Source organism: Xiphias gladius, chromosome 2 (assembly GCF_016859285.1).
Source record: "Xiphias gladius isolate SHS-SW01 ecotype Sanya breed wild chromosome 2, ASM1685928v1, whole genome shotgun sequence".
NCBI classification, from domain to species: Eukaryota; Metazoa; Chordata; class Actinopteri; order Istiophoriformes; family Xiphiidae; genus Xiphias; species Xiphias gladius.
Window position 1 is genome coordinate 13,258,428 of NC_053401.1, and position 25,059 is coordinate 13,283,486.

General features: G+C 38.8%; 2 protein-coding genes across 7 annotated transcripts; one reads left to right on the top strand and one right to left on the bottom strand.

The window, feature by feature from the left end:
• Nucleotides 1-1,145: 1,145 nt before the first annotated feature.
• On the bottom strand, nucleotides 1,146-17,937 carry sapcd1 (suppressor APC domain containing 1). 5 transcript variants are annotated; one of them, XM_040147223.1, is made up of 5 exons: nucleotides 17,831-17,892; nucleotides 4,995-5,201; nucleotides 2,506-2,676; nucleotides 1,733-1,888; nucleotides 1,146-1,316 (listed from the first exon to the last, which is right to left on the bottom strand). In XM_040147223.1, the coding sequence occupies exons 2-5, from the start codon at nucleotides 5,091-5,093 to the stop codon at nucleotides 1,227-1,229; spliced, it is 516 nt and encodes a 171-aa protein (XP_040003157.1). In that variant the 5' UTR covers nucleotides 5,094-5,201; nucleotides 17,831-17,892; the 3' UTR covers nucleotides 1,146-1,226. The 5 variants fall into 5 exon arrangements, with proteins under 5 accessions (XP_040003157.1, XP_040003148.1, XP_040003175.1 ...); XM_040147214.1 differs by lacking the exon at nucleotides 17,831-17,892 and adding an exon at nucleotides 17,325-17,409 and having other exon boundaries at nucleotides 1,208-1,316; XM_040147241.1 differs by lacking the exon at nucleotides 4,995-5,201 and having other exon boundaries at nucleotides 1,208-1,316; nucleotides 17,831-17,937.
• Nucleotides 17,468-24,992, top strand: cdkn1d (cyclin-dependent kinase inhibitor 1D). 2 transcript variants are annotated; one of them, XM_040147201.1, is made up of 3 exons: nucleotides 17,468-17,645; nucleotides 20,683-21,179; nucleotides 21,827-24,992. In XM_040147201.1, exons 2-3 carry the CDS (start codon nucleotides 20,687-20,689, stop codon nucleotides 21,883-21,885), a joined length of 552 nt encoding a protein of 183 aa, XP_040003135.1. In that variant the 5' UTR covers nucleotides 17,468-17,645; nucleotides 20,683-20,686; the 3' UTR covers nucleotides 21,886-24,992. The 2 variants fall into 2 exon arrangements, with proteins under 2 accessions (XP_040003135.1, XP_040003124.1); XM_040147190.1 differs by lacking the exon at nucleotides 17,468-17,645 and adding an exon at nucleotides 17,961-18,125.
• Nucleotides 24,993-25,059: the final 67 nt, after the last annotated feature.

Genomic DNA, 25,059 nt, shown 5'->3' on the forward strand with positions numbered 1-25,059 from the left:
ATAGATAAAGTTTATCAGATGAAGTAAGATCAGTGCGGGACCACCAGGAAAGGTTGCTACTACGTGTCGAGACAGAGAGCCCTCATGCAGAGACGGAAACGGAAGAACCAAGACACGAAAATTAAATGATGCTGGGTTGTCCTGTGTATGCTGCAGATAAATATATTGAAGTCTATTTGCTGCTCACTATACATATAGTGATTTTAATTGATGGAATGTTGATAAAAGTGTTACATGTGCTCTTTAAATTGAATTGGAAGTTAAAAAAAAAAAATCAAATTGTGAGTTACGCCAGATAAAGGATCTACTGTTTTTTTTTTTTTTTTAAACTATTATTTAGATAATTTACTTAATTAAAAGTAGCAATAACACATCATAAAAATACCCATAATGAAAGTCCTGCATAAAAATGTTTGCTTATTGAAAGTACAAGTACTCATTACACAGAAGGGTCCCAATCAGTGTTATACATTGTATTATTGGATCATTGTTGTTGAGGCATTAATATGTGCGCAGTACTTTAATTTTGTAGTTGGTCAAATTAAAGTACTGCGCAGGTGGAGCTAATTTTAACTGCTTTATATACTTTTTGGTAGTTTAGTTTATAAAAACACATCATATTTAATAAACAAATGGTATCTTTTGTATGCAAACTTTTAAGTTTGTAACACGTAACTAGTAACCGCAGCTGTGAAATAGTCAAAAGGAATATTTATTTATTTATTTATTTATGTTTTTAATTCATATAAAGTAGTATAAAATGGAAATACTCAAGTAAAGTGTAAATACCTCAAAATTCTTAAGTACTATACTTGAGTAAATGTACTGAGTTACTGTACACCAACTAAGATATTTATCTTAGTTTATCTAACCCTTGTGCCTACTTCATATATTGAACTCCTTGTGTATAAACTCTTTTTACAAGCTGACAATTTTAGCCTCTAGAAAGCCTCTAAAATGACAGCAGGGCTTGGCTTTGACAAAGTCAATTACTGAGTTATGACAGCAACAGTAACATGTAAGTCAAGGTATTCAACAACAACAGCCCTTCAGAAAAACTGGTTCACAGAACAGGGAAAAGGCAGAAACAAGTAATGCATCCTCAACTGCAATTTAATTTTAAATACATATTTACAGTAGTTAGAAAATAATCAACTATGTGATGTTCAGCAAAGTGCGAGTTTGCAGTGCAGCACGTGTGTATTTATGTGCACATATGCTGGCAGTCAGTGGGCCTGCAGTTCGTCGAGCTGTTCGAGGAGAGCGTCTTTTTCCAGTTCTAACACAGAAATCTGACGATTTCTGTCACTCACCGCCTGTCAAAGAAGAAAAACAAAGCAAGTTAACCATGCCCATCTCATACACACACAAGCAGACGAATCAGTTGGGAAATTGTTGGTAAAATATTGGCTTAAAAAGGATCGTCTGATTGGGAGAACCTGCAGAAACATATGGACAAAAACATGCATAATATAACTGTGACAGAAGAAATGAATACAAAACAGGAATTTAAAGCTTCATCTTGAAGCCTTTACAGTTGTGTATGAACAAGTGACCTGAGAAAAACCTTTATCAACTTGCTGATTCTATATAAAATGTAAGAGCAGGAGGCAGACACAAACACTCATGGGCTAACATGTTCTGTTAAAATCTCTAGGTAGACCCAAGGACAATTGGAAATGATCGGTTTACATCAATTTGCTCTACCTTCCTGATCATTAGGAACTATTACCTGAGTCAGCACTGAGTTGTGCCACCGGAGGTCGCTGTCTGCCACTGTTTCAGGCAGAGAGGGGTTGCTGCTGCTCATGACGTTGGGCTCACTCATCACAGAGCCCAGAGAGCCATTTACCCGCTGGATACGAGACCTGAGGAGGCAGGCCCGAGCCTGGAGAGACACAAGAGTCAGGGGGGTTAGAAACACCGTGATTGGGCAGGCCATATTTCTTTTTATCTTGATTTAGCCATCAGAAGATGATATTCAAAGGCTGCTTTTTTTTTTTAAAGAATGAGAAATTGGAATTTAGAGAAATGTTTTTCTCACTGTAGATTATAGACCGATTTTGGCAGCGAAAGTGCCATTTTCACACCTATTCATAGATTTAGTGACAAAACAAAATCCATATTTCTTCATCACATCCTACAGACATGCATTTAACTTGTCATTGGTCTCAAAGATGACTCCTGATAGTGCCTCTGGATTCTCTCAAAATATTATATAAAATACAGTATATCATCAGTCTGTGATGTTAAATGCATTCTGGGAGTTAAAAATTGTTTAAGGGGTTTGATTTAGTCTTTTTACACATTTTCTATACACTGCATTTCTTGTGAGAAGCTACATTTCCCAGATTAACTTTCAGTGAAAGGTGGCGGGTGTATGGGAGTAGAAATGCTAAAGCTCACTAACCAATTAGTTTATGGCTATTAGGGGAATTTTTTATTCATAGCACAAACTTAAACATACAGGGCATTATGGTCCGTAAAGTCAGTGAGGCTCTGTACCTCAGCTGCACCTTCCTGGCAGCAGCCAAACCCACTTTTGGTCTCGATGTTATCCTGCCGGGCCCTGTTCTCGTCCAGCCGCTGGAGGTACCAGAGGCGAGCCTTCTCCAGAATCTCCAAGCCAGACCATAGAGCGTCCTTCTCCTTCTCTAGATCCTTCAGGCGGTTAATCTGAAACAAAAGGAACACAGCTACATCAGGTACAAAAGCCTTTAATTTTTTTAATATTTGAATTTTAGGCTGTGTCCTGTAACCTCTAAACTGAACTGTTTGTGACAAATTTTGAAAGAGTATGGTTTGGTGTTCCAGTGAACAAGTGGTTTAATATGCTATCCAAGCAAACACAACACCCCTGGTTTGAGTTTGCCCGTGGACCTTTGCTGCATGTCATCCCCTGTCTCACCATTCATTTCCTGTAATATTTCCACTCTGCTATCTAATAAAGGCAAAAAACGTACCCAACAACTACTTGAAAAAATAATCAGAAGGGTTGATACTGATGATATACCCAGTTTTGTTATATTTACATCTGTATATTGATGGCACCTGGCTGCTGACTGACAAGCATGACCACCAAAAACCCCGGCCTGCAGCCTGATGTAAAACAACATGAGTGACACAGCGCTGCCTGTTGTCTTCCAGAGGCCCCAAGGCTTTGTCTATCAGCGGAGCCAATCTACAGAGCAGCAGGAGGCCTTTAGTTCTATTGTCTACACTCAGCTGGATTACGTGCACTTTAAATAGGCTCAAACAGCGCTACAGCAACCAGGGAATCAGAATATTTGGTGATGATGATCCACCTTTGGTATCACGAGGTCAGGACATCATGATCACATTGTCATGTTAGAGGCATTCAGCGATGAGCTAGATTAGGAGGAATTTAGAAACTCATGATGGCATTACATCACTAGTGAATGAATAATATTAACTCTATTTGATTAATCACATTTTTAAGAAATGCAAATAAGTTCCATTTTAGGAATTTTCTGTTACATACTGCTGTATGTCTGCCACAATCATCTAAAATATACCAGTATTAGTGTTTGTTTTTTGGCACTTACTGTTTGACAAACTCACTTTATGATCATAGATTTACAGTCAGTGGAAACCAGGTTATATTGAGCCTTTTACAGGAAGCTGTGAGGAGCAGACTTGACATGTGGGAATGTGTCACTGGGATGACTGCAGCCACGCTGCCTCCAAAACAATACTCAGACTCATGGAGCAAAGATGGAAAACCTCGCTGAAAACAGAATGACTCTACAAGTATTTTAGTTAAATATACAGCATGAAATGTTAATTTCCACTGAATTTATATGAATAATTCAGTTATCTCCAAAAAATCAAAGTTAATCCAAGGTGATTAGAATGGGCAAAATGACTTGTTGAAATGCACTAGGTATTAAAGAAACTCTTTATATTAGTTTCCAGTTAGACAAGTCACTAGTCTAAACTTCACTGATTAGATATTCATACAGAAATTATTCTTCTTCTATCTGCACCAAAACAACCTCCCCTCCTTATTTAATGAAAAACAGTAAAGTGGAAAAACAATGCTAAATGTTCTTAGCTCTTTTGCTATACATACAACTCCTTTATCACAACAACACATCCGTGTTACTGTTTTAACGACGCAGAAACACTGTTTCTGCAGAACCGTAGATACCACTGGAGCACTGTGAACACATGGTGACTAATCAAATATATATATATATATTTAAATGTAATCACTTTTAGGGAGATAAAAAGTGAAAGAATACATAATTCAGTATTTCTCTAGAGGTCAATTGACAGAAAATGACAGAAAATTAATCAACAACCTTCTTGATAATCAATTAATTATTTAGATCATTTTTAGGCAAACATTCAGCCTCTCCAATGTGAAGATTTGTTGCTTTAAATATCTTGGACTGTAGGTCAGACAAAAAAAGGCATTTGAAGAGCTCACCTTGGACTCCGGGAAACTGACATTTTCATTGTTTTCTGATCATTTATACAGGAATGACTGAGAAAAAATTGGCAGATTAATTGATTATGAAAATAATCAGCAGTTGCAGCCCTACTCAACACATACAGTAGTACGGCCCTTTATTTCTGCTGTTAGTGCACTTTGGCACTCCTTCCTTACCAGCTTGTACTTGTTTGTACTTACAGTGAGCTGTCTAACATACACGTCCATGTATACAACTGCTTTGAATGTTGTCATTTAGCACAAATCTAACACGGAAACATGTTTGTTAGGTGAGCCTTTAAGTAACAAGTCAAAATTTAAAATGTAGCTAACATGATAACAAGCCTGTGGAGTATACTAGTAATTTTGCCTACTGTTCATAAAAATTGTGCTGAAATTAGGGAAACAAAACACATTCGAGTATACACGGTAGCTGATAAGAATCACTAACTCACACACAAGAAAGAGAATGAGATGTAACTGATTAAAATCAATACCACGCTCACGTCACACCACACACCAGCATCTTCCTCCTCACCCATAGGTAGAAGCGAAGTGCATCCAGACTATAGAGGCTGGTCCTGAGTGGGATGATGACCACAGTGTAGGAGCCAGAGCCGGAGGGATGACAGGCCATGGAGAGGAGATCAGCCACTGCTGGCCCATATAGCTGGCTGGACAACAAACAACAACTCGCAGCTCGCTAGCGGCTTACTCTGAATAATGCCATAGAGAGAGAATGACTCTGTGTGTGTTTGAAAGAGAGAGAGAGAGAGAGAAGGCAGGAGTGGAAAAAAAGCAGCACGTTACACAGGCACAGACAGCATGGTGCCCCTGGGGCGAGGTAATGAAAAATTCCACATGTGACTGCCATGACTGGTTAATCGACATACAGTGACACACACACAGAGACAGAGGGAGAGAGAGAGATGGGGTGGAGAGAAGGTAAAACTTGCAGTTTAGGATCAAAAAAAAAGAGAAAAGAACGAAATATAACAGATATGTGAACATGAATCTGTGGATGGGAGATTTGAGAGGAGGATATACAGTAGGTGTGACCAGAGAGCTGCCAGCTCCTGTGCATTCAGTGCTGTTGGCAAAAGAATATTATTCGTCCTAAATCTCAGCTTTAAAAAAAAGAAGGGAGGAAAACAGCTTCAGTTTCACGAGCTCTAAAAGTGTGTCTCAGCTCAAGGACTGGCAGACTTTACTTGGAATCCTGTCATCCCTCAACTGAAGCGGAAACTTGACATTCCTTTGTCGGTGCTGCTGAATGAAAACAGAGCGCATGTTATTGTTTTCTCCTTAGTTTCAGGTGAGCTCTCTGTTCCAACATGTTCCCTGGAATGTGACATAACTTGGGGTTGAGAGATCATGCAACCTCTGGGAGCACAGATGTGTGGAGCGTGTGCCCGTGGACATTATAGCTACTGAGAACAGATGTTACTACAAACAGTAAACAAGCTGGTACAGTTTTGTTTTTGAAAGCAGAGCAGGATGGATACAGGGTGGAGTACTCATGGATTTCAGCCGCAGGGCATTGACATTAATGTCAGTACTATCAGCGCTCAGCTGTTCAGCTGGTCAGTGCCAGTACAGAAAATCAGTGGCACATGTTTTTTATTACTGCCTCAGGCCAAACTGGCTGTTAGACCCTGTGGATGGATGAAAATCCACAGTAAGACTGTTGGAATCATTTTAGCCTACCGCGATTTATAAAGGAAGAGTACGAAGATTCATTTCAAAAATAGGAGTTTCATCATGTGAAAAACCTAACTGAGGTAAAAGTTACCAGAGGTGAATGTGATCACAGTTGCATACTTGTACAGTGGTGTAAAAGTAAACACATCTTTTACTTGAGTAAAAGTACCAATACAACAGTCTTACTTAAGTAAAGGTACAGAAGTATTATCAGTAAATGGTACTTAAAGTATAAAAGGTAAAAGTTATTGCAGAAAAAATTCCAATGTGACTGATTTGTTATTGTATATGACATTACTAGATTGTTAATACTGATGTATTAATGTGTAAGCAGCGTTTTACTATTGCTGCTAAAGATGGAGTTAGTTTTAACTAGTTCATATACAGTTATTCAGGTTCAGTGTTTCCCAACCTAGGGGTCGGGGCCCCTCCAAAGAGTCCCAAGGTAAATCTGAGTGCTCATGAGTTGATCTATCCATTAGGAAAAAAGAGGAAACAGAGTTCTGCCACTCATATTTTGTATTCACATTTTGGACTTTTGTGAAATACTGGATACTTCTACCTTTTAGGACCTGGTACAATTGTTTAAAAATAATTGTACCAGATAAATTTAGTGGAGTAAAATGTACAGTATTTCCCTCTGAAATGTAGTGGAGTAAAAGTATAAAGTAGCATAAAATGGAAGTAACTTTCCATCACCACACTGGTAACTACTGACAAGAACATTTGTAATTTTAAAACAGTGAGCAATAACTTTCCTCTGAGAAGAGATTAACAACATTATTATCCTTTACGGTGACACTTGTCATTTACATAATCTCTTTTACTTATTTTTCTCCCTGACACACAGTACAAGATAAAGTGCTATAGGTTTAGTTCATTTAATACTAAGGCTTCACTTTATACTGTAATTTTGCCCAGGATATGCTAAAATGTAAAAAACAAACAAAAAAAATGAATCTGATTTAGAATTAAAGTGGCACTCCATTCAATTTAAATGTCAGACTCAGTTTACTGGTCATGGGGAGTACTACCCTGCCTGTGAATACATTTGTATAGTGTCTGCTCTGGCTCTGGAAGATCTTTGACAGGTGTTAAAAAATAACTCCTGATGATGTCACTGTGATATCATCGGGGTTATCTCAGCATGGGCTTTACGCAATTTTTTTTTTTTTTTACAGAATGAATAAAAAGTCAGAATATACCTGCATCAATTTGCTCATTCAATTTGATCACTCTTCTGTCACTTGTGAGTCATTCAACCTAATGGGAGCTAATGTTCAGAGGGTGTGGCTGGGTTTGTTTCTCCTGATAGCAGACACTTTACCAGACATTCCTGTGTGACACTGTCAATATGAGCCCCCCCTCAGATCCCACCTACTTGATCATCACACTACTGTACGGTAAGAACCCCCAGACATAAAGCAGCTTACATGATTTGAGACATGACTATATTTCTCAGCAGAATTTGTCAGTGGCCTTCCCTTATCTCTTGCTCTCTGGCATTAAAGTGCTTTGAAGCTGCAGTCCTGCTCCATCACCAGCAGAGAGAGCTGTAAGTGCATAGCGCCTGCCAGAGTTGAGGATCATACTCAGAGCTGAAATTTTGTGTCTCGTATGATATTCTCATTAGAGCGTGGAGCTGTAGCTTTCACAGAACACCAGATGGCACTACACAAAAAGGATCCAGAGCACTTAGACTTCCTCAAAAATAAGTCAACTATTTTCAGCCTTTATGCACCCCATGCTGTGACATACTTTTCTTATTTTTACTTGCATACCAAGCGATATGTTCAGATAATAGTGCTAATAAAATGTTTTCTGTCCTGTAAATTTTTACAACCAACAATTCATGGAAAACAAATATGAACTTCGTCTCAATGCCAAAAGATGACCAGATTAAGAGACTGAAAAGTCACTTTTACATAGGTATTCCCTGTAGACACTAAAAGCTGTATTTCTGTAGTATTGTCTTGCTAATGAGCACAGGTCACAAACTGAGGCCAGGACAGCCCTCAGATCCAAACATGGGATTAAGATGTTACAAGAGGAATGGGTCTCTGTGCCCTCAGATGGAGCCTGAAGTGAACCCATGACCCTGTATTATATCATGAGACATGTGATTGTCACCAGAAAAGAGCCTAAAGCTCTAAATGAACTCATGACATCATGAACAGTAAATAATGATGTGATGATGTGTTTTCCCACTTCTTATTTTAAGATGATTGTAGCCACTTAAGGTTCTTTTCTGGGATTTTAAGATGTCAAGAAAAGACAAGAAAAAGTTTAAACTTGTGCACAGTGTGTTTGTACAGATGCCCACCCACTTAAAAGTAGTCTCACTCATGTCAGCAGTCTTTTCGCTGTTATCACAAAGATGCAACATGCAAGATCATGATGAGTTTCCTCTGTAGGCCCCCCTGGGGAGGAAATTCACTACATCATTACACGAATAGCGTAAATATATTCATACAGTCTGCATTTCACACATGTATCCACGTTGGTGTGCTGTTAAGGTGTACTCTTAAGTTTTAAGTAGACACACATTTATATACACACATAAACACATACTGTAATGACATATTTCCCCCTGTACTGATTCTTTTTAGTTACTGCTACTTCTTTGTGGCTAGAAGTGGGCCTTCCTGTCTCACCCCTTCATACTCATACACACTTCCACACACACATATTTGCAACCTCACAGTCACTACTACCTTCATGCATAACACTTTAAACCACGAAGAATGAAAACGACACCTGGACGCACATACTCAAGCAACTGAAATGGTACGCAAGCTATGCCACACACATCTCTGCAAAAAAAAAAAAAAAAATTATATTTTTTTTCCACATTCAGCACTGTAAAACAGAATTGAAGAGGTTCTGCAAAGCAGAACTGAGACGTTATACAAGGCCAAAGAAGGCAGGTACTCCAGTTGCCTCTCCAAGCTCACTGTTCCAGATCATAGCTCCCAGGAATCTTATCCAGATATGTAACCCCCCAGACACACACACACAACACACACACACTTCCATTAGAAATGAAAGAACTGCATCTCTCTCAAGGGGCCTCATTAGAGAGTGACACTCCCGAGACCCAAATCCACACACTGGATTGAAGCAAAACAAATCTTATCACAGAAATAAGTGGTCATAAGATAAAACTCACTCTTTAAAATCATTGGAGATATTCATGCCAAGGATATTATTTTTTAAAACTACACCAAGCAAGGTTTTCATGTAAAATACGGTGGCTGAAATTATAACTGGGACTGCAAAAGTATCAAAACATCAATCTGAGACCTCATACATTTACTTTCTTTGCCCAAATAAAGTTCTGTTAAGTTTTGGATAATAGAGAGTCTATAGCAGTGGTTCCCAAAGCAGCAAAATAAATTAGAAGGTTTGTGAGCTGATTAGCTTGACAGTATATACTAGAACTACCAATATATACGTTTTTCAGACTTTTCTCTAATCTGTAGTGTTTTTCTTATGAAATACTGAATAGGTTAGGCCCTGAAGAAGTGAAAAATCTGAGGGAAAATCGTGCTTTCATGAATCTGCTCACAACTAAAGCAACTTGTGACAAGGTTTTGCAACTGGCTTGATATTAATATATTAGCCAAAAAAGTTGGGAACCTATGGGCTATAGTATGGACATTTTTCTGTCAGGGTAAATGATAAAAATAAATTTTGACCCCACTGACTGGCCAGTTGATCAGCAATTGCAGCCAAACACTGCTAAAACCCATGAACAATGTGTAGTTTCAATGAAAAGTTGGAACACACCGGAAGCAAATATAGATGATACTGTAACACAGTGTAAAATAACCTTAAAGATACTGAAAGGATAAGGCTGCTGTTCGGTATCGTCAAAATATCCTTTTTCCACCTCAGCCGCAATCCCCCTGGTTCCTACTGAAGACCTAATTATTTAAAATCAAAGTTCACAAATATACAAAAAGGCTTAAACAGCTAAGTACTCCAGTTTTTAGCAAACATTTGTTGGGTACTATTTTTAGCAGTGGATGAATACACATTTAGTGCTCTAGTGAGTATTTCCAGTAGCAGGACTGTGTTTGTGGGATCAGCTCAAAAACTACAGTGACTGAGTTCATGATAGTGAAGGAACCCAATTTAACGTTGTGGCTCACTGATGTGTGAATAGTAGTTTTAGAAAAACAATGGAGCTCTATAGCACAAAGCAATGAGCTACTGTATGCCGGACTTTGGATACACAAGCAATACTTGTTAGGAGGATGGTTGTTAGTCTTTTGTAGGGATTTGGTGGAGGTACGAAGACCACAGAATGTCACCAGAGTTATCCTTTAAGGGGAAATAAAAGTGGTATTGGTTAACAGCCAAATACACTTGGATCCCAAAACATAAGCGAGTGAGGACTCCATTTAGGGACAGGTCAACAGTGTTGAGTCTGGCGCTTTAGTCACCCCTGTGGTATCCTTCACATCACATAGTGGTCTCGCTGGTAAACATGCACGTGCTGTGTGCAGCTTACTGATGTCACATTGCTTCAGGGCGCTGCACTTCAAATTTTCCATTTTACTGCTTAGGTATGGTCACCAGTTCTCCCAGTTGAAATAATCATTATTTCTAATTTAAAAAGTCAATGAACACTTTTATCAGTAAGACACATGACATGTTTCATGGTCAGACAAAGGGCACCGCCACATGCCTTGGAAATTGTACCTGAGCCCAGCTGGTCCTGTTACCCAACTGGCCGTTACCATATCATATGCCCCCAGGACAGGGACTCCAAATACCAACTACCCCCAAAACTTGGAGGCCTCTTCTTTCCTCCTCTCTTCTACCATCTCTATCTTCTTTCCTCACCTTCCTTCCCCTTTTAAAGAGTTGTCATAACATCTAGATATAGTCTGCTGCTCACTATCAGAATTTAGTGAAAGGTACATCACTGTGGTTGGGTGAAAATCAGGTATCTTCAAGATCAGACTCATACTTTAACTTTTATTTTGGTACATTCTGCACATTATCCAATGACATTTTCGAAAGACAATGTAATCCATCACTTTAAATTGAATCATAAAACCACCAAAAGTGGACTGACAGCTAAGGCCGACTGCCAGTCATGCATGCAGATTTCCCATCTGATAGTCACAGGTGCTGAACGGATTGCAAGAAATATCTGATTTTCCCTGTAAACAATCAGCTTAATAATATACATTAAGATCTCTCCTCTGCATTGTTATAATTTAAAGCAAGAGGATTAACATTAGTGGTTACAGGCCAGGTAACACAATCACACACACACTTTTTGCTCACTCACTCCCTCATTCAATTATTCCCTCGTCCAGCCATTCACACACGCACATCCAAACTCATAAATTTATTCCATGCCCTCTCCTTCTCTTTCTCTCTCTTGCAAATACACATATTGTCATGCTCACGCACAGTCCAACACTACACGGCTGGGGCCAGATGTAAACCAGATGTTCCCCAGATGTAGATAAGGGTGAAAACACATCAGCTGAAGTGCACCACCTTTTCACCTCAACTGCATCGAGCAGAAACAGATAGCCTTCCTGAAATACTGAATGGCACATACAGTATATATTTCAGACAGTTAAGTTTATTAGTATCATCCCTGCAGTTGCATACATTACATTGCAGTAAAAATAAGCATATATATTATTACGGGAGAGAGGGTTTCTTTTGGAAGCAGTTTTTTATGAACTCTGTGGAAAAATGTCGCCTTTTGTGGTTAAAAGAAACACATAATTGTTCTATTTTTGCTTGACTTTGACTTGCTTCAAAAATGTCTCTAGTTTTGACATTGAACTAATCTCAAAGTCACTCCAGTGAGACCAAAACAAGTCCCTCTAGGACACATATGCAGGGACAAAATCAAAGGATCAATTTACACCCTCCTCGCACCGCCCTTCAGCCAACCCTCCTCCCCTTCTTAGCCTACAAACACACTCCACAAAAACAATATTTTAAAGAGCATAAAGTTATCACCTCAAACCACAGGCCACTCTGAAAAGAACAAGAAGTGTTTTAAATTTACGGGTAAATGCACAAAGGCAATATACACATACTTGAATACTGATACAGACCACCACTGCTTAAAGAAAATAAATCTGTACATTACACCAGCACGCCCCAGGCAAGCCCCTGAGGACCCCCCAAAGCAAACACAGTGAGTCAGGGTCTCCTTGGGCACATTTCATCTAAAACCCACTCACCCTGACATGTAAGCTCTCCTGGTGAACCCCTGACAATATCCAGCTGCTTGCACGCAGCCTCGCTCTGCACCCCAAATTTCTGCAGATCCTCCCCAAACAAGTACACACACACACACATACACACACACACACACACACACACACACACACTTCTCTCTCTCTCTAACACATACACATATGAAATCAGAGCACTGCTCACTCCTCCACCCTCCCCCACAACCCCACCTGTGGCCTCCACAGCTGGTCGAATGCTCCCATGGAAACACCTCCCACTTACGTATGGCGTACTTGTGTGTGTGTGTGTGTGTGTGTGTGTGTGTGTGTGTGTGTGACTTCATTTTTGGGTTCAGTGTTTTTTTATTCCTCTGTGTATTTTCAATACTCCCCCTCCCCCTCTCACAAAGTACAAAGTTCCAAATTTAGTTTACACCCCAGGGATAATTTACGTTTAGTGATAAAAAAAGAGTTACCTTGTGTATGGATAACAAGTTAATCCGTGTCCAGTATTTAAATCTCGGTGAAAATAAGTTTGATGATTTGCAAGTCAAAAGATGTCTGGACGTATAAGTTATAAATCACAACCACCCACAAAGAAAAAATATTTTGAATCATTTTGGAACCTTCGGACAGAGCCAAATACAAACGTGTACAAATGTGAAATTTTGAAAGTGGTTATCGGTCTACTGATAAAAGCAAATAAGTGTTTTTCCCAAATATCAAGCTATTCCTTTAACAGAATTGCATAAACTGTATATCAATGTGTAGTTAGGACATGCTCCACACTAACATAGTCATTTAAATGCTGTGCAACAACAGTTACAGTATATGTAACACTGTCTAAAAATGTTCGTTTTTCAACCAAATTCAGCCCAGTGTTAATGCTGCATTACCTGTAATTCTCCAAATCCATGTTTACTAGGATTAGTTAATTTTCCAAACTCTTACCGTACATAATGTAGCTTCTGTATCCTTCACTACTGTCGTGCATAACATGTTTTTGGTTAGATCTCTGTCTACTGTATGCATGTTTGCATGTATACATGTGCGTATGTGCATGCCAGCACATATGGATGAGCTGCTTGGAGGTTCAAAGCCGTGTTTGCCGTATGTAGACATAAATCAAAGCATGTGAGGCCATTCATCTCTCATATCAGCAGTTAGCAAGCAGCTCTGAAAGCTTGCCGGAATGATGTTACACAGTTTCTTTTTTTTTTTCTCTTTTATGCGGTTTAATTTTGTTGCTATCTTCCTGTATTTTCTGCCACTTCGCCATTTCCCATACCATGTTTTTACATGAAGTCTGTCTTATTGCTAAATGCTCACAATTTGTTGTGGTACATCAGGAAATCGTGATTGACGTAAACAATCTACAGTCTGTGGTGAGCCTCTTCTCAGTATTTTACCTCCGCAACTGAAGGGCAGACGGATGTGGAAAGCCCCATACTGCACCTGTGAACCAACAACTTCCTCTCCCGTTTTTCATCCTGTTCTCTCTATCACAGCTTCCCCTTAGCCAGAGAGACTTCCTGTTGAACTGAGACTGCCATATGGTACACACGGTACATCTTCTTGGTGTTTTGCTTAAGAGCATCTTCAGCACTAAACTCTCAGTTTCAAGGTTTTGGTTTAGCCTACAACCTCGGACCTGCAGCCCTATGAAACCTCTGTGTCATTCAGAGTGAAACCAAACAGCACTTTAATCTCAAAACAACACAGTGATGTAGTAAGTATTCTAATGTTATTAGATGGCTACAGTTGTACTGTCAAAGAAAAAAGCACTATCCTAGTTTGTACATGTTGTACTGTACCATCATATTAATTTAAGCCACATTTCACTCATAGTACAACTTAATTTTGTTGCATACTTCTGTCTTTTTATTAATCAAAAAAATTAAGAAAATTCTTTTAGACTTTGTATACATGACAAGAGTAATTTGCAAGACTGACTGGTAATAGCTACAACAACGTAAATAATGAGCTTAAAGGACTTTTGGGAAATCTGCTTATTTGGTTTCTTGCCAAGAGTTACATGAGAAGATTGATACAACTCACTGCATGCTAAAAAGGAAGGTGGAGCTACCAGCCGGTTAGCTTAACTTAACATAAACCACAGATACCCCCTGTCCCCAAAGCCACAATTTGCCCTTTTAATACTTTGTTTTTAGTGAGCTTTAAATGTGCTGGTTGGCTGATTTAGTTTTCCTTAGGTCTGAGCTAAGCTAGCAGTTGTTTCCCCCTGTTTTCAGTCTTTATGCTAGGCTAAGCTAACCAGCTGCTGGCGCCAGCTTCACATGACAGTCATGAGGGTGTCATCAGTCTTCTCATGTAACCCTTGGCATGAAAACGAATACGTTTTTTTCCCGAAATATCAAACTATTCCTTTAGTAAGAGTAAGAAAACCCTGTAAAGGTGTATAAATGTGGGTTCCTGGTTATTTAAATCAATGTAAACACAGTGAGGGGCTTGAAGCCTGGTGATGACACATTTAGTTAGTCTTAAATTCATTTTCTGTGTCGTAGTCACTTGGTTTTGAAGTAAATTCCTTATACGCTTTCTTCGCAGGAATACATAAAATTAATTATTCAACTTTTTATTCACTTTATTTTCTCAGCAGCATCTTTTGATAAGGAGTTTTCAAGCTATATTTGTATTATTCTCTTCCTGATCTGATAAATCTCCTACAAATAGCATTCTGTTACAGATCACTTCCAACTGATTAACACTAAAACCAAATACAATTGCAAAAGACTGCCTGCAGCTATAGGATATGTGCAGTGTTAGCTTCCTAATGGGCACTCTGTTGTGTTCTTTGTTTGCTTTATTCTACGGTGAATCAGTAACATTTGAATGAAAAGAGGTGAATCTTCTTCTTTTTTTTTGCGAGCAACAGACCCACTATGACAGTTCCCCAGCATATCATCTTCTGACCCGAGTCACACTGTACTATATGACTGTTGTTTTACAAGCATGCTAATGTATTCAAAGGGCACTGACCGTGGAGGGGAAACAATGGGCTTAATGACTGCATAACCAACTGTAACACACAGCACAGGATTAAGGATGGGAGGGGGGAGACACACCAAAACACACACAGCACTGTAGAAAACAAGAAAAGGATTAGGAATTTACTGTAGAACAATAGACCGACTGTAAATACAGGTCAGAGAAGCTGACAAAACAGTGAGGTATCATGCTGCTGAGGCCTCATTGTCTACTGTCAAATATGACAGTGTATAAAGGCCACTTGACACACAGATTAGTGGGGAATTAGGATACTGGGGCACAACCCTAATTTGACTATTATATATCCTGATGGGAGAACTAAAATAGCTCAGCATTTGGAAATTTGTGCCGAAAGGATGATATCAGTGGAGGAGCAGATCATCAAACAACTATCATCGCATCTTTTTTTTTTTTTTTAATTTAGGGACTGTATGAAAATTATTGGAGGGTAGGGTAGTCTGATTGTTTGGGGGAGAGCAGATGAGTTTTTTTTTTTTCAATTTGTTTATTGTATTATTGCTGCCTTGTTTTTTTTTTGTTTTTTTTTTAATTTTAACATTCAACCCCCCCCCCAGCTAAGAATTTTCGTACAGTCCCTTACCGTTCAGAATGAAGTCCATTAAGTAAATGAAGTCCATTAAGGCCAAAATTGAATTTTTTTTTTTTTTTTAACTTTTGGTAAGCCTCCCTCCCCATGTGAGAATAGCATTTCTAGGTCAAAGCTTTCACACACTGCAAACACATACAACGACTGATTCACAGTCGCTGCTACCTGCTTTGACATGAGCAGTTCGCAGCTAGAGCTGTGCATCTCATAAATCGCAGCTGAATGACATTGACTGTATTTGTACTGTTTGAGCTGGGAAAGCATTACTTGAATGAGACGGTTCAGGCGCTGTTTGAAACCTGGAATAACCTTTCTGAGTTAGGGGGCGTTGGTCTGGTAGCCGGCCTCTCAGATGACTCTTTTATTATGTCTCTGAAAAGCTATGCAACAATAAGACTGCTACCCGTGTGATGAGTGAAGAAAAAGTAACAGAGAGCCTATGTAATAACAGGAAAGAAGAGAACCTATTTCACAAATACAATAAGAAAGGAGAGCCTACAGTGTGTCATAATAGTTAAGGAAAAAAGAAATGTGCCATGACTGGTAAAGGAAGGGTACTGGGAAGCAAGTGATGTAATGAGGAAAGGCTATTGAGCAGTCATTCAAGAATTGGAAATAATGAAGTTACAAAAGAATTTGAAGGAAAAAAAGGGGAAAATGTATTACAAGAAAGGAAAGAGTGAAATGTAATACTCATGGTGATTAAAATGATCAATCTGCATTTTATACATGGAAAAATGAGCCATTGAAATATACCTATCTTGAGTTCCAAATGCCCAAATAGGCATATTCAAAAGCCTTATTTTGTCCAACTATGAGTCCAAACCCAAAGATATTCCGTTTATTATTAAAAAATACATAGAAAACCACCATTTAAGGACTGGATACTGGAAAGTGTTTCATATTTCTTCTTACTTATTATCCAATTATCTAACTTGCTGGTGATTAATTTTCTGTCAATCAATTTATCATTTCAGTTCTTTTAATTTTAGTTAAACATCAGACAAGTGCTTTCATTGGTGGACTTTCAGCCAGGTAACTTTAGAACACCAAAGTTAAATTAAACCAGAGAAAGTAAATTCATAAAATTTGAAATTATCATGTACCTTTGACTTAGGACCAAATCATTTGTTTTTTTCTTTCTTTTAATTTAGTTTTCTATACAGCATCATCTGAATCTGATTTATCATTACAAGACAGGTCAATTAATAGGTCAAAAAGTCAAAGTTTTTTCAGTTAGCCTATAAAGAGAAATAGCAGTATTTCTTCTTCACTTCATCTATTAGTAACTAAATGCACATGGCCATGCACAGGGTGTTTCAGTGCTTTTTACCATTTCATCGACCTAAGTATATCCAAATGGGGATATGGTAAATCCGCAGGAGAGGTCAAAATGGAGTTGGCTGTCTCGCTCACGTTGCAGCTCAACGTGACTGGAGGATGTGGGCGTGGTGCCAAAACAAAACGTGATGCAAGCATAACACGAGAATGTGTGTCACATTTGAGAGAGAAGGGGAAATGGCCGCCATTGCCAAGATATTTGACCTACTTCTAGTCGGTCCGAGGAAGAAGCAGAGCACAACGGCAGAGTGGAGGAACCACAGGTTTGGAGCATCAGAGTAACATCAAGGGATTTCAGCATCATAATAACAGGGTAAGAAACTATATTATAATAAGTAACCTTTTATAAATATACAATATAACGGAATTAAATGCAGTTATTTAACTTTTTCTTTCGTCTCATGCATCTTGTATATATTTCTGCGCGCTTTTGCAGCAATGCAACTGCAGCTTGTGCCGCGTTTAATTGTACTAACAATTTATGAAGGCGTTGTTTACCTCCTGGCTGACCTCCCAACAATGACTGTTTTGATGGAAAACCACGTGACTGACTTCTCTAGTAGGACGTCCCCCCTTGTCTCTTGAATCCATAACAAACAACTTGCAGATAAGGGGACAAGAACAACCCTCCCGTGGGCAGGGTCTCCTAAAAACGTCTCAACGTGACACTGTTTATTTCCACGGGGTGTTCGGGAGACCTTTCATTCTTCTGTCACCGGATGAATTGTGCGTAGTTTGAAGACGAGAGACGTCAAACTCCGTTTTTGAACACTTTGAGATATTGATGCTGATGGTAAGAAGAAAATATTTTTTTTTTTCAACCATTGTTTTTGTTTAAAGTTAGAGTGTTTTTCACGTATTTTACGAGGTAGTTTGTTTGGATTTATTTTAAATTTGTTCTGGATAAATTTGAGCTTGACCCAAGTTTCAGAATATTTTCTTCGCTTTGCTATACGTTAATAGGCATTAATAAGAGTCAGTGTCAGTGTAAATTTTAGCTTACACTCTTTAGATGTTGTGTTTGAAATTTAAGTGACTATTGTGTAGCTGTTCCGTGTGTAATTTGAGTGTTAAGTAGGTTGACAAGACGCTAGCTGCTTGTGTTTCGCATCTCATTGACCCACATCCTCAACGAGTCTAACTGCGTCACGACGTCAGACTTAAATGATTTTACCTATAAGTAAATAGGTTAAGTAAACTTTCTCATGCTATTTAATTCAACATTACTCGGTGGTGTAGTGGGGTTGCAAAAGTAGAACTTGCATTTTTAACTGTAGTGACTTTTTTTTTGGAGAGTAAATTATTTGTGTGTGTGTGTGTGTGTGGGGGGTTCGCTGTCTTTTTCTGGAAGTGGGGACACGGACCACGGTGGAAACCTGATCTGCATACCGCGCCCACCTCATTTTCGGTGTAAACAACTTTCACTCGGAGACTAGAGCAGCCCCGTTGGAGAAAGAAAGCAATTACGGTTTTGTTTTTTATGTTGTTGAGCTGCAAAGCAAACCTGAGAGAGGGAATTGGACGTTGTGCTGATTAAATCTAAAATTAATAGAGACTAGACCGAAGTATGCACTTGAGTGAATGTTTGAATTAGTCACCTGCAGTGGTTTATATTGGTAGACGGAGATCGTAAAGTTAACGATTTGACTTGTGAAAGTGCTTTTCTTGGCCATTTATTCTGTATGTGTCAAACAATTGCGCAACACTCTGAAGCCCCCCTAAGCCTCCTCTTGGGTGTTTTTGTTTTTGTTTTGTTTGTTTTGTTTTTAAGCTGGCATCTTATTTCTATCTTCAGGCTTATCTTGGTTTGATATTGTGGCATATTGGTATTTCTAAAAGTCCCTGCATATTTTTCCTCTTTTTGAGTTTTAACAGCCAAGACCGTAGAGCCACCACAAATGACTCAATCATTTACAGTTAATTTCACCTAATTAAGCAAATATAATGAATGGCTCACTGTTTTTAAAAGACCACCAACAAAACTGAACTCTGACCCTATTTGTTGTCTTGGGATAAACTATATCCTGTCTAATGTTAATGTATGCTGTTCAATGCAGAACTGATGGTATTGGCAAAATCAGATTTTACTATTGTTTGACCAAGTACGCCAGGATGTGACAATGTTTGGGGTATGATTATTGATATTTAAAAAAAAAAAAAAAAAAATTGTATTTCTCTCTAAACTAGGGTTGGGACATGGCTGGATTAACTCTGGATTAATTAAGGAGCTGTTGGCCCCCCTTTAAGATTCCACATACCCCTTCTCTCCAAATTAATTTATGATAATTGGATTACATGCAAATTTATTTAGATAAGTGCACCATGAAAGCAAAATATTAATTGAAATATTAAAGGTATTATAGCTAGTTTTGGAGACAGGACCCCCGTACATGATAGGGCCTCAAGATCAAATGATAAAAATGCAGGAGCCACCCTACCAATTTATTGTTGTTATAGTTGTCTCTTAGTGATGGATATTACCAAGCAAAATTGCAATTAACCATATCACCACAAAACAACTACAATTGCTGAGGATCCCCTGGGGCACTGGGGTCCCAGGGTCAGGTCTTTGAGAGAGACCTTATAGACTATAGTATTACATCAGTAGCAGAACCATGTCTCTTTAGCAGTTACTGCCCATCCCAGAAAACATATCTGCTTTTAGTGCCATCACACAGCTGATAAAACCTTGAGCAATCCGTTTGGTGAATCAAACAGACTCAATGACTACAGTCAACAGGGGATGCGGCTGTTATCCACCTCCATGTAAAATATTATGTAAATCTATATAGTGATAATGAAGGTTGTGATATGATGAATTCAGAAACTCAAGGTAGAAAACCAATTACAAGTGTACACCAATCTCAGAATTCAACAGTATTACTGTAATTACATGTGTCAGTTGTGGAATCCGGAAAACATTCCTCACAAGTGCCTACATGGGCTTTTTCTCCGTGTGACCTGCTGGCCTTTACTGTCGACTTTTGACTGGCAGACCCCAGAGCAGGTGGAGAATCAAGTTCACTTTGACACGGCAGGGCAGTGAATGTTATTGGAGATTTATTTGGTGCTGGTTCAGCTACCTGTTGCTGCAGTAATTACTCAGTGGGTTAGGGCACACATGCATTTGATCACGTAAAACACAAAGGCGCCCAAGAGGGCAGATGGTGTGTGGGGGGTCTGAGTATTTAATAGCTTGTATGTGTGTGTGTGTGTGTGTGTGTCTGTGTGTGTAATCCACGCCAGTAAAACCCTAGATCACACCTCATTGAAACTCTGACATAGCCAGTATTAAACCTCTGCCCTTGCTCTAATGCTATCTGTGTCTGTATGTGTTTGTTTTCTGGTAGGGACATGGAAATGGCCTCCTCATCAACATCAACCGTAGAACTAGCTAAAGCATCTGACTCAGAGCTCTCCCGCCTGGGGGGGATCGAGGCCTTGAAGTTGAAGGTGGGGCCGGTACGGAGGAATCTCTTTGGGCCCGTGGACCACCAGCAGCTACAGCAGGACTTCCAGAGGCTGCTCTGCATGAGCGTGGAGCTGGCCAACAAGCGGTGGAACTTCGATTTCCAGACTGACATGCCAGGAGAGGGCTCCAACATCGAGTGGGAGGAGCTCAGGTGCCAGGATGTGCCGGCATTTTACCGCAGTGGCATAGTGAGGCCAGTTGCACGGTCTGAAGTCGGGATGACGAAGGGAATGAGGCGGATGTCGTCTTCATCAGGCGAGGGTTCCCCAATGTCCAGTAGCTCATCTGGGTTTGGGGATGAGTACCTGGAAGTGACCACAAGGGGATGCTACAGGCTGCAACGGCCAGGGAAACGTAGACAGTCCACCATCACAGGTCAGTCCACAGAATATTTTGGTTAAAGAAGATAGTCATACATTGTATTTATTTATATGTGTGTGTGTGTGTGTGTGTGTGTGTGTGTATGTATAATGTGTATATATATATATATATATACATATATGTGTGTGTGTGTGTGTGTGTGTGTGTGTGTGTGTGTGTGTGTATATAGATATATGTATATGTATATATATGTATATGTATGTATGTGTATATATACAGCTCTGGAAAAAATTAAGAGACCACTGCAAATTTTTCTGAAATCAGCATCTCTACATATATGACAGCCATTCCATTCCAGTGTCTGTTGAATTCCAACACAAGCACACCTCATTCTACTTAATGAGGTACTGATTAGGTGATTAGCTGAACGAAATCTCCTTTGTTGAGGAAAAGTATAAAAACCACTGCTGTGGTCATCACTGTCCTCTTGCAATAGGACCAGCTGGATGGCAAAAACAGTACCTAGTATGTGTGTATATATATATATATGTGTGTGTGTGTGTGTGTGTGTGTGTGTGTGTGTGTGTGTGTATACACATATATATCCCAATGTGGTACAAGACAGTTAAGACAGATTTGAGTTATTTTCTGCCTGAACAAATTTTTTTCTGACTTTGCAATGTCTTTTTTCCCCTCTCCAGATTTCTTCAAGGTGAAGAAGAGGAGGCTTCTGCATTACAAAGCATCTTCCCGGCAGTAGAAAAGCACAACGAGACCCAGTGGAAGTGGTCCACATCCCTCCACACATCACCTCACATAGATGTGTCCCATGTAAAATGTATATATGTAGCAGTTTGTAACTGACTGTCCACAAGCTCCACAGCATGGGCTTAAAAACTCCTCTGACACCATATACCTTTAATTTTCAGCACAAGGAAGCTACAGTTTTCCTAGTTAATCAAGCTCAGACTCTAGAAACGGTTTTTGTGGATAATTATGAATATTATACATATGCCGTATATATTCTGTATACTGTTTTCCTCAGCTGACTATACTGTGAAATAATTTTAAATGCACTCTTTCAGGAAATAAAAGAAAACGGGCTCTACGAGGTTAGGTTTCTTCTGAACGGCCCATGGATGGTATTTGACCTCAGTCCTTGACCTTTTTTCTCCCTCTTGCTAAAAGTCATACGAGGTTTTGATTAGGTGAGTTACTATTCCTGGACTTGCATCCAACTTAGCTTTTCGTCTCACCCCACGGCTCCGAAAGCTCGAGTTGAGCCAGGGGTCAAAACCTCACCCAGGGTTCAAAATTTTGGCAGTGCAACTGTGATTAGCACCAGGTTAAAGGTCAACAGTGGAGGTTTAAGGATGAAGTAATGCAGCCATACCTGTACGATAGTGACTTAAATTCTGAGTAATAGTAATGTTCCATATGTGACTATTTATTATCCACAATGCTAGATTGTCTTAATAAAATAAAATTAAAAAAAAAAAAAAACAAGGCAAACAGTTTGAAACGAGGTAAGATCAGGTGTTTGTGGAAACCTGTGCCATTGTCCCCAAATTATGCCTAAGACTACAAGTCATTATGGCTCATATACACTCCACCGTTGTACCTTAAATATATTGGCCATATATATTTTTACACTATCACAACGTAGCAAAGGATGTACAAATTGTAAACTATTTTCCCCTTTTGCTGTGTATTATTTGCATAGAGGGTTTGTAAAACATTTTTGGCAACAGACCAGAACATGCCTTATTTAGTTGGATGTTTTTTCTTTTCAGCTTTATGCTTTTAACAATGTAGCATTTTTCACTCTTTGTCTTCATGTGATGTCCACCTTGTAGGTTTTAAATACGCCTCTTTTCTCCATGAAGGGAATGTAGTGTTTTATTACTGTGTTGCAGCTCATAGGAATCAAAACTTTTGGTTCCACTTTTTGCTCATTTTTGATATGAACAGTTGAGCTGCGACACATTTTCCATTGCTGTACAGTTTTATACGTGTTTTCATTGTGTATGTATGCATATAAGTGTTTGTGTATGAATGTACTGGTGCGGTTTCATCTTGAGGTTTTCACCAGTTGTAAAACTTGTGGCAGCTGAGGCAGTTGAACCAAAGAGAACTTGCTGTGCCACTTAATTAGAAACACATCATTTCTTCAAGTTGAGTACTTTTTGATTGATCAGTTACGGGTGACAGAATGTCTCAAATGTTATGAGATATTCAAATATCAAGTGAAAACACTTCTGCTTGTAAACCAAGTTTTTAGTTTAATGTTGTCCATAACTGCTCAACCTTCAAGTTTGGTGACTTAAATAGGATGTGTCTACTTTTTCTCCCTATCCACAGTCATTCTAGTTTGTATTTGGATAAAAAGCCATAACCTGAAAGAATCCACTCTTACTACCTCATCAAGTGATTCAGTAATTAAGACAAGTAACATACAAAAAAAAAAAAAAATCAAACAAAACCATTGTAGCTCAGGTTGTTTGCATCTACAGGCACAAAAGAGAGACAGAAGTGATTATTCTGTTGTGGTAAAAGCTGTTCAGCGCGTAGACTTTCACATCAGGTAAAAGAGTCAGTGTGTCAGATTGGGGCCCTGCTTCATGCAGAGGAAACTCCGGTTCCTCGGGGGGGGGGTGGTGTCTTTCGCTGAAATAGCCCCATAAAATAGACAGGGCAGAGGAATAGTGGTGTGGCGGAAGGATGAGTGAAGGGGACAAACTTTAATGGAGAAACCTTCAGAGAAAATGTCTCAGATCCTGTCTGGATTAGAGGATTCCTCCGGCCACGCAAGTGGCCTGTGTTTCAAACAAGCTTTTGTCTGCCTCCTTAAAAGTCTCTCTGTCTCTCTTTCATGAACTAAGTGCCTCAGTCTCTGCGAAAAATCGGCATGAAAGCAGTAGTTTTAATCATGTTAACACAATGTTTGGTTCTTTCATGGCTCTACATGGCTATATTTCCTAGATTTAAAAATACCACACATGGCTATTTAAATGTTTTTTTAAATTCGTCAGGGTTACTTGTTTTTTTGTCAACTTATCTATGTGTGTGAGCGTGAGACATTGTGTGCACCTATCTTCTCGGTGTGTTAATGACAAAACTTTCAAAGTCTATATTAACTTATTTTGAGTTTATATCATTGTTTTGTAGGGAAATAATTAAATAATTTTGCTATAACTAACAAATTGTGTTATTTCTGAAACTATATCTTTGCACTACTTTAAACATTATTGACAAAACTATTTTTTATATGGTAATCTTAAAAAACAAACCAACACACAAATCCTGATTGAGAAACTGGGACACAAATGAGGAATTTCTTCACAATTTAACTTTTTTCCTCCCATCAGACTTTTCACACTGTTGGACATAGTTTCTAAGATGCGTATTGGTTTCTTAAGGTTTTCTGTAGCTTTGTTAATCTTTGTCAGGTCCATTGGCAAGAAAAAAAAAAAAAAAAAGGAAAACTAAAATGATAAGACTCAAGAGATTTCTTAGTGTCTCACTGTTCCCAAGCAGACTTGGCTTTTCTTATTCACCTGTCGCAGCTATATCAAAGTGTAGTGTTTTGTTTTTTTACTTTGTATATGCATGAATGTATGAAAATCTTTGTATACCATTTGTAATAATTCTATTGTAATTTAATAATAAGGATTTATGTATCCTTGCAACATGTAAAAAATGTAATTGTATGGGATCAGAATCATATCCTTTTGGATAGTAATATTTGTATAGAAAATGTTAAGAGATTTCCATTTTGATCGCTTGTTGGTGCACTGTTGCCTCATAATGTTGATTTCATATAGTGTGCTCAAAATAATAAAATGTTAATGAATGATAAAAGATAAACCACAAAGTACTGGTTTTAAGTTTGTGCAAACTGTTTGAAGTGTCAGGAAAAAAGGACCGACAGGGA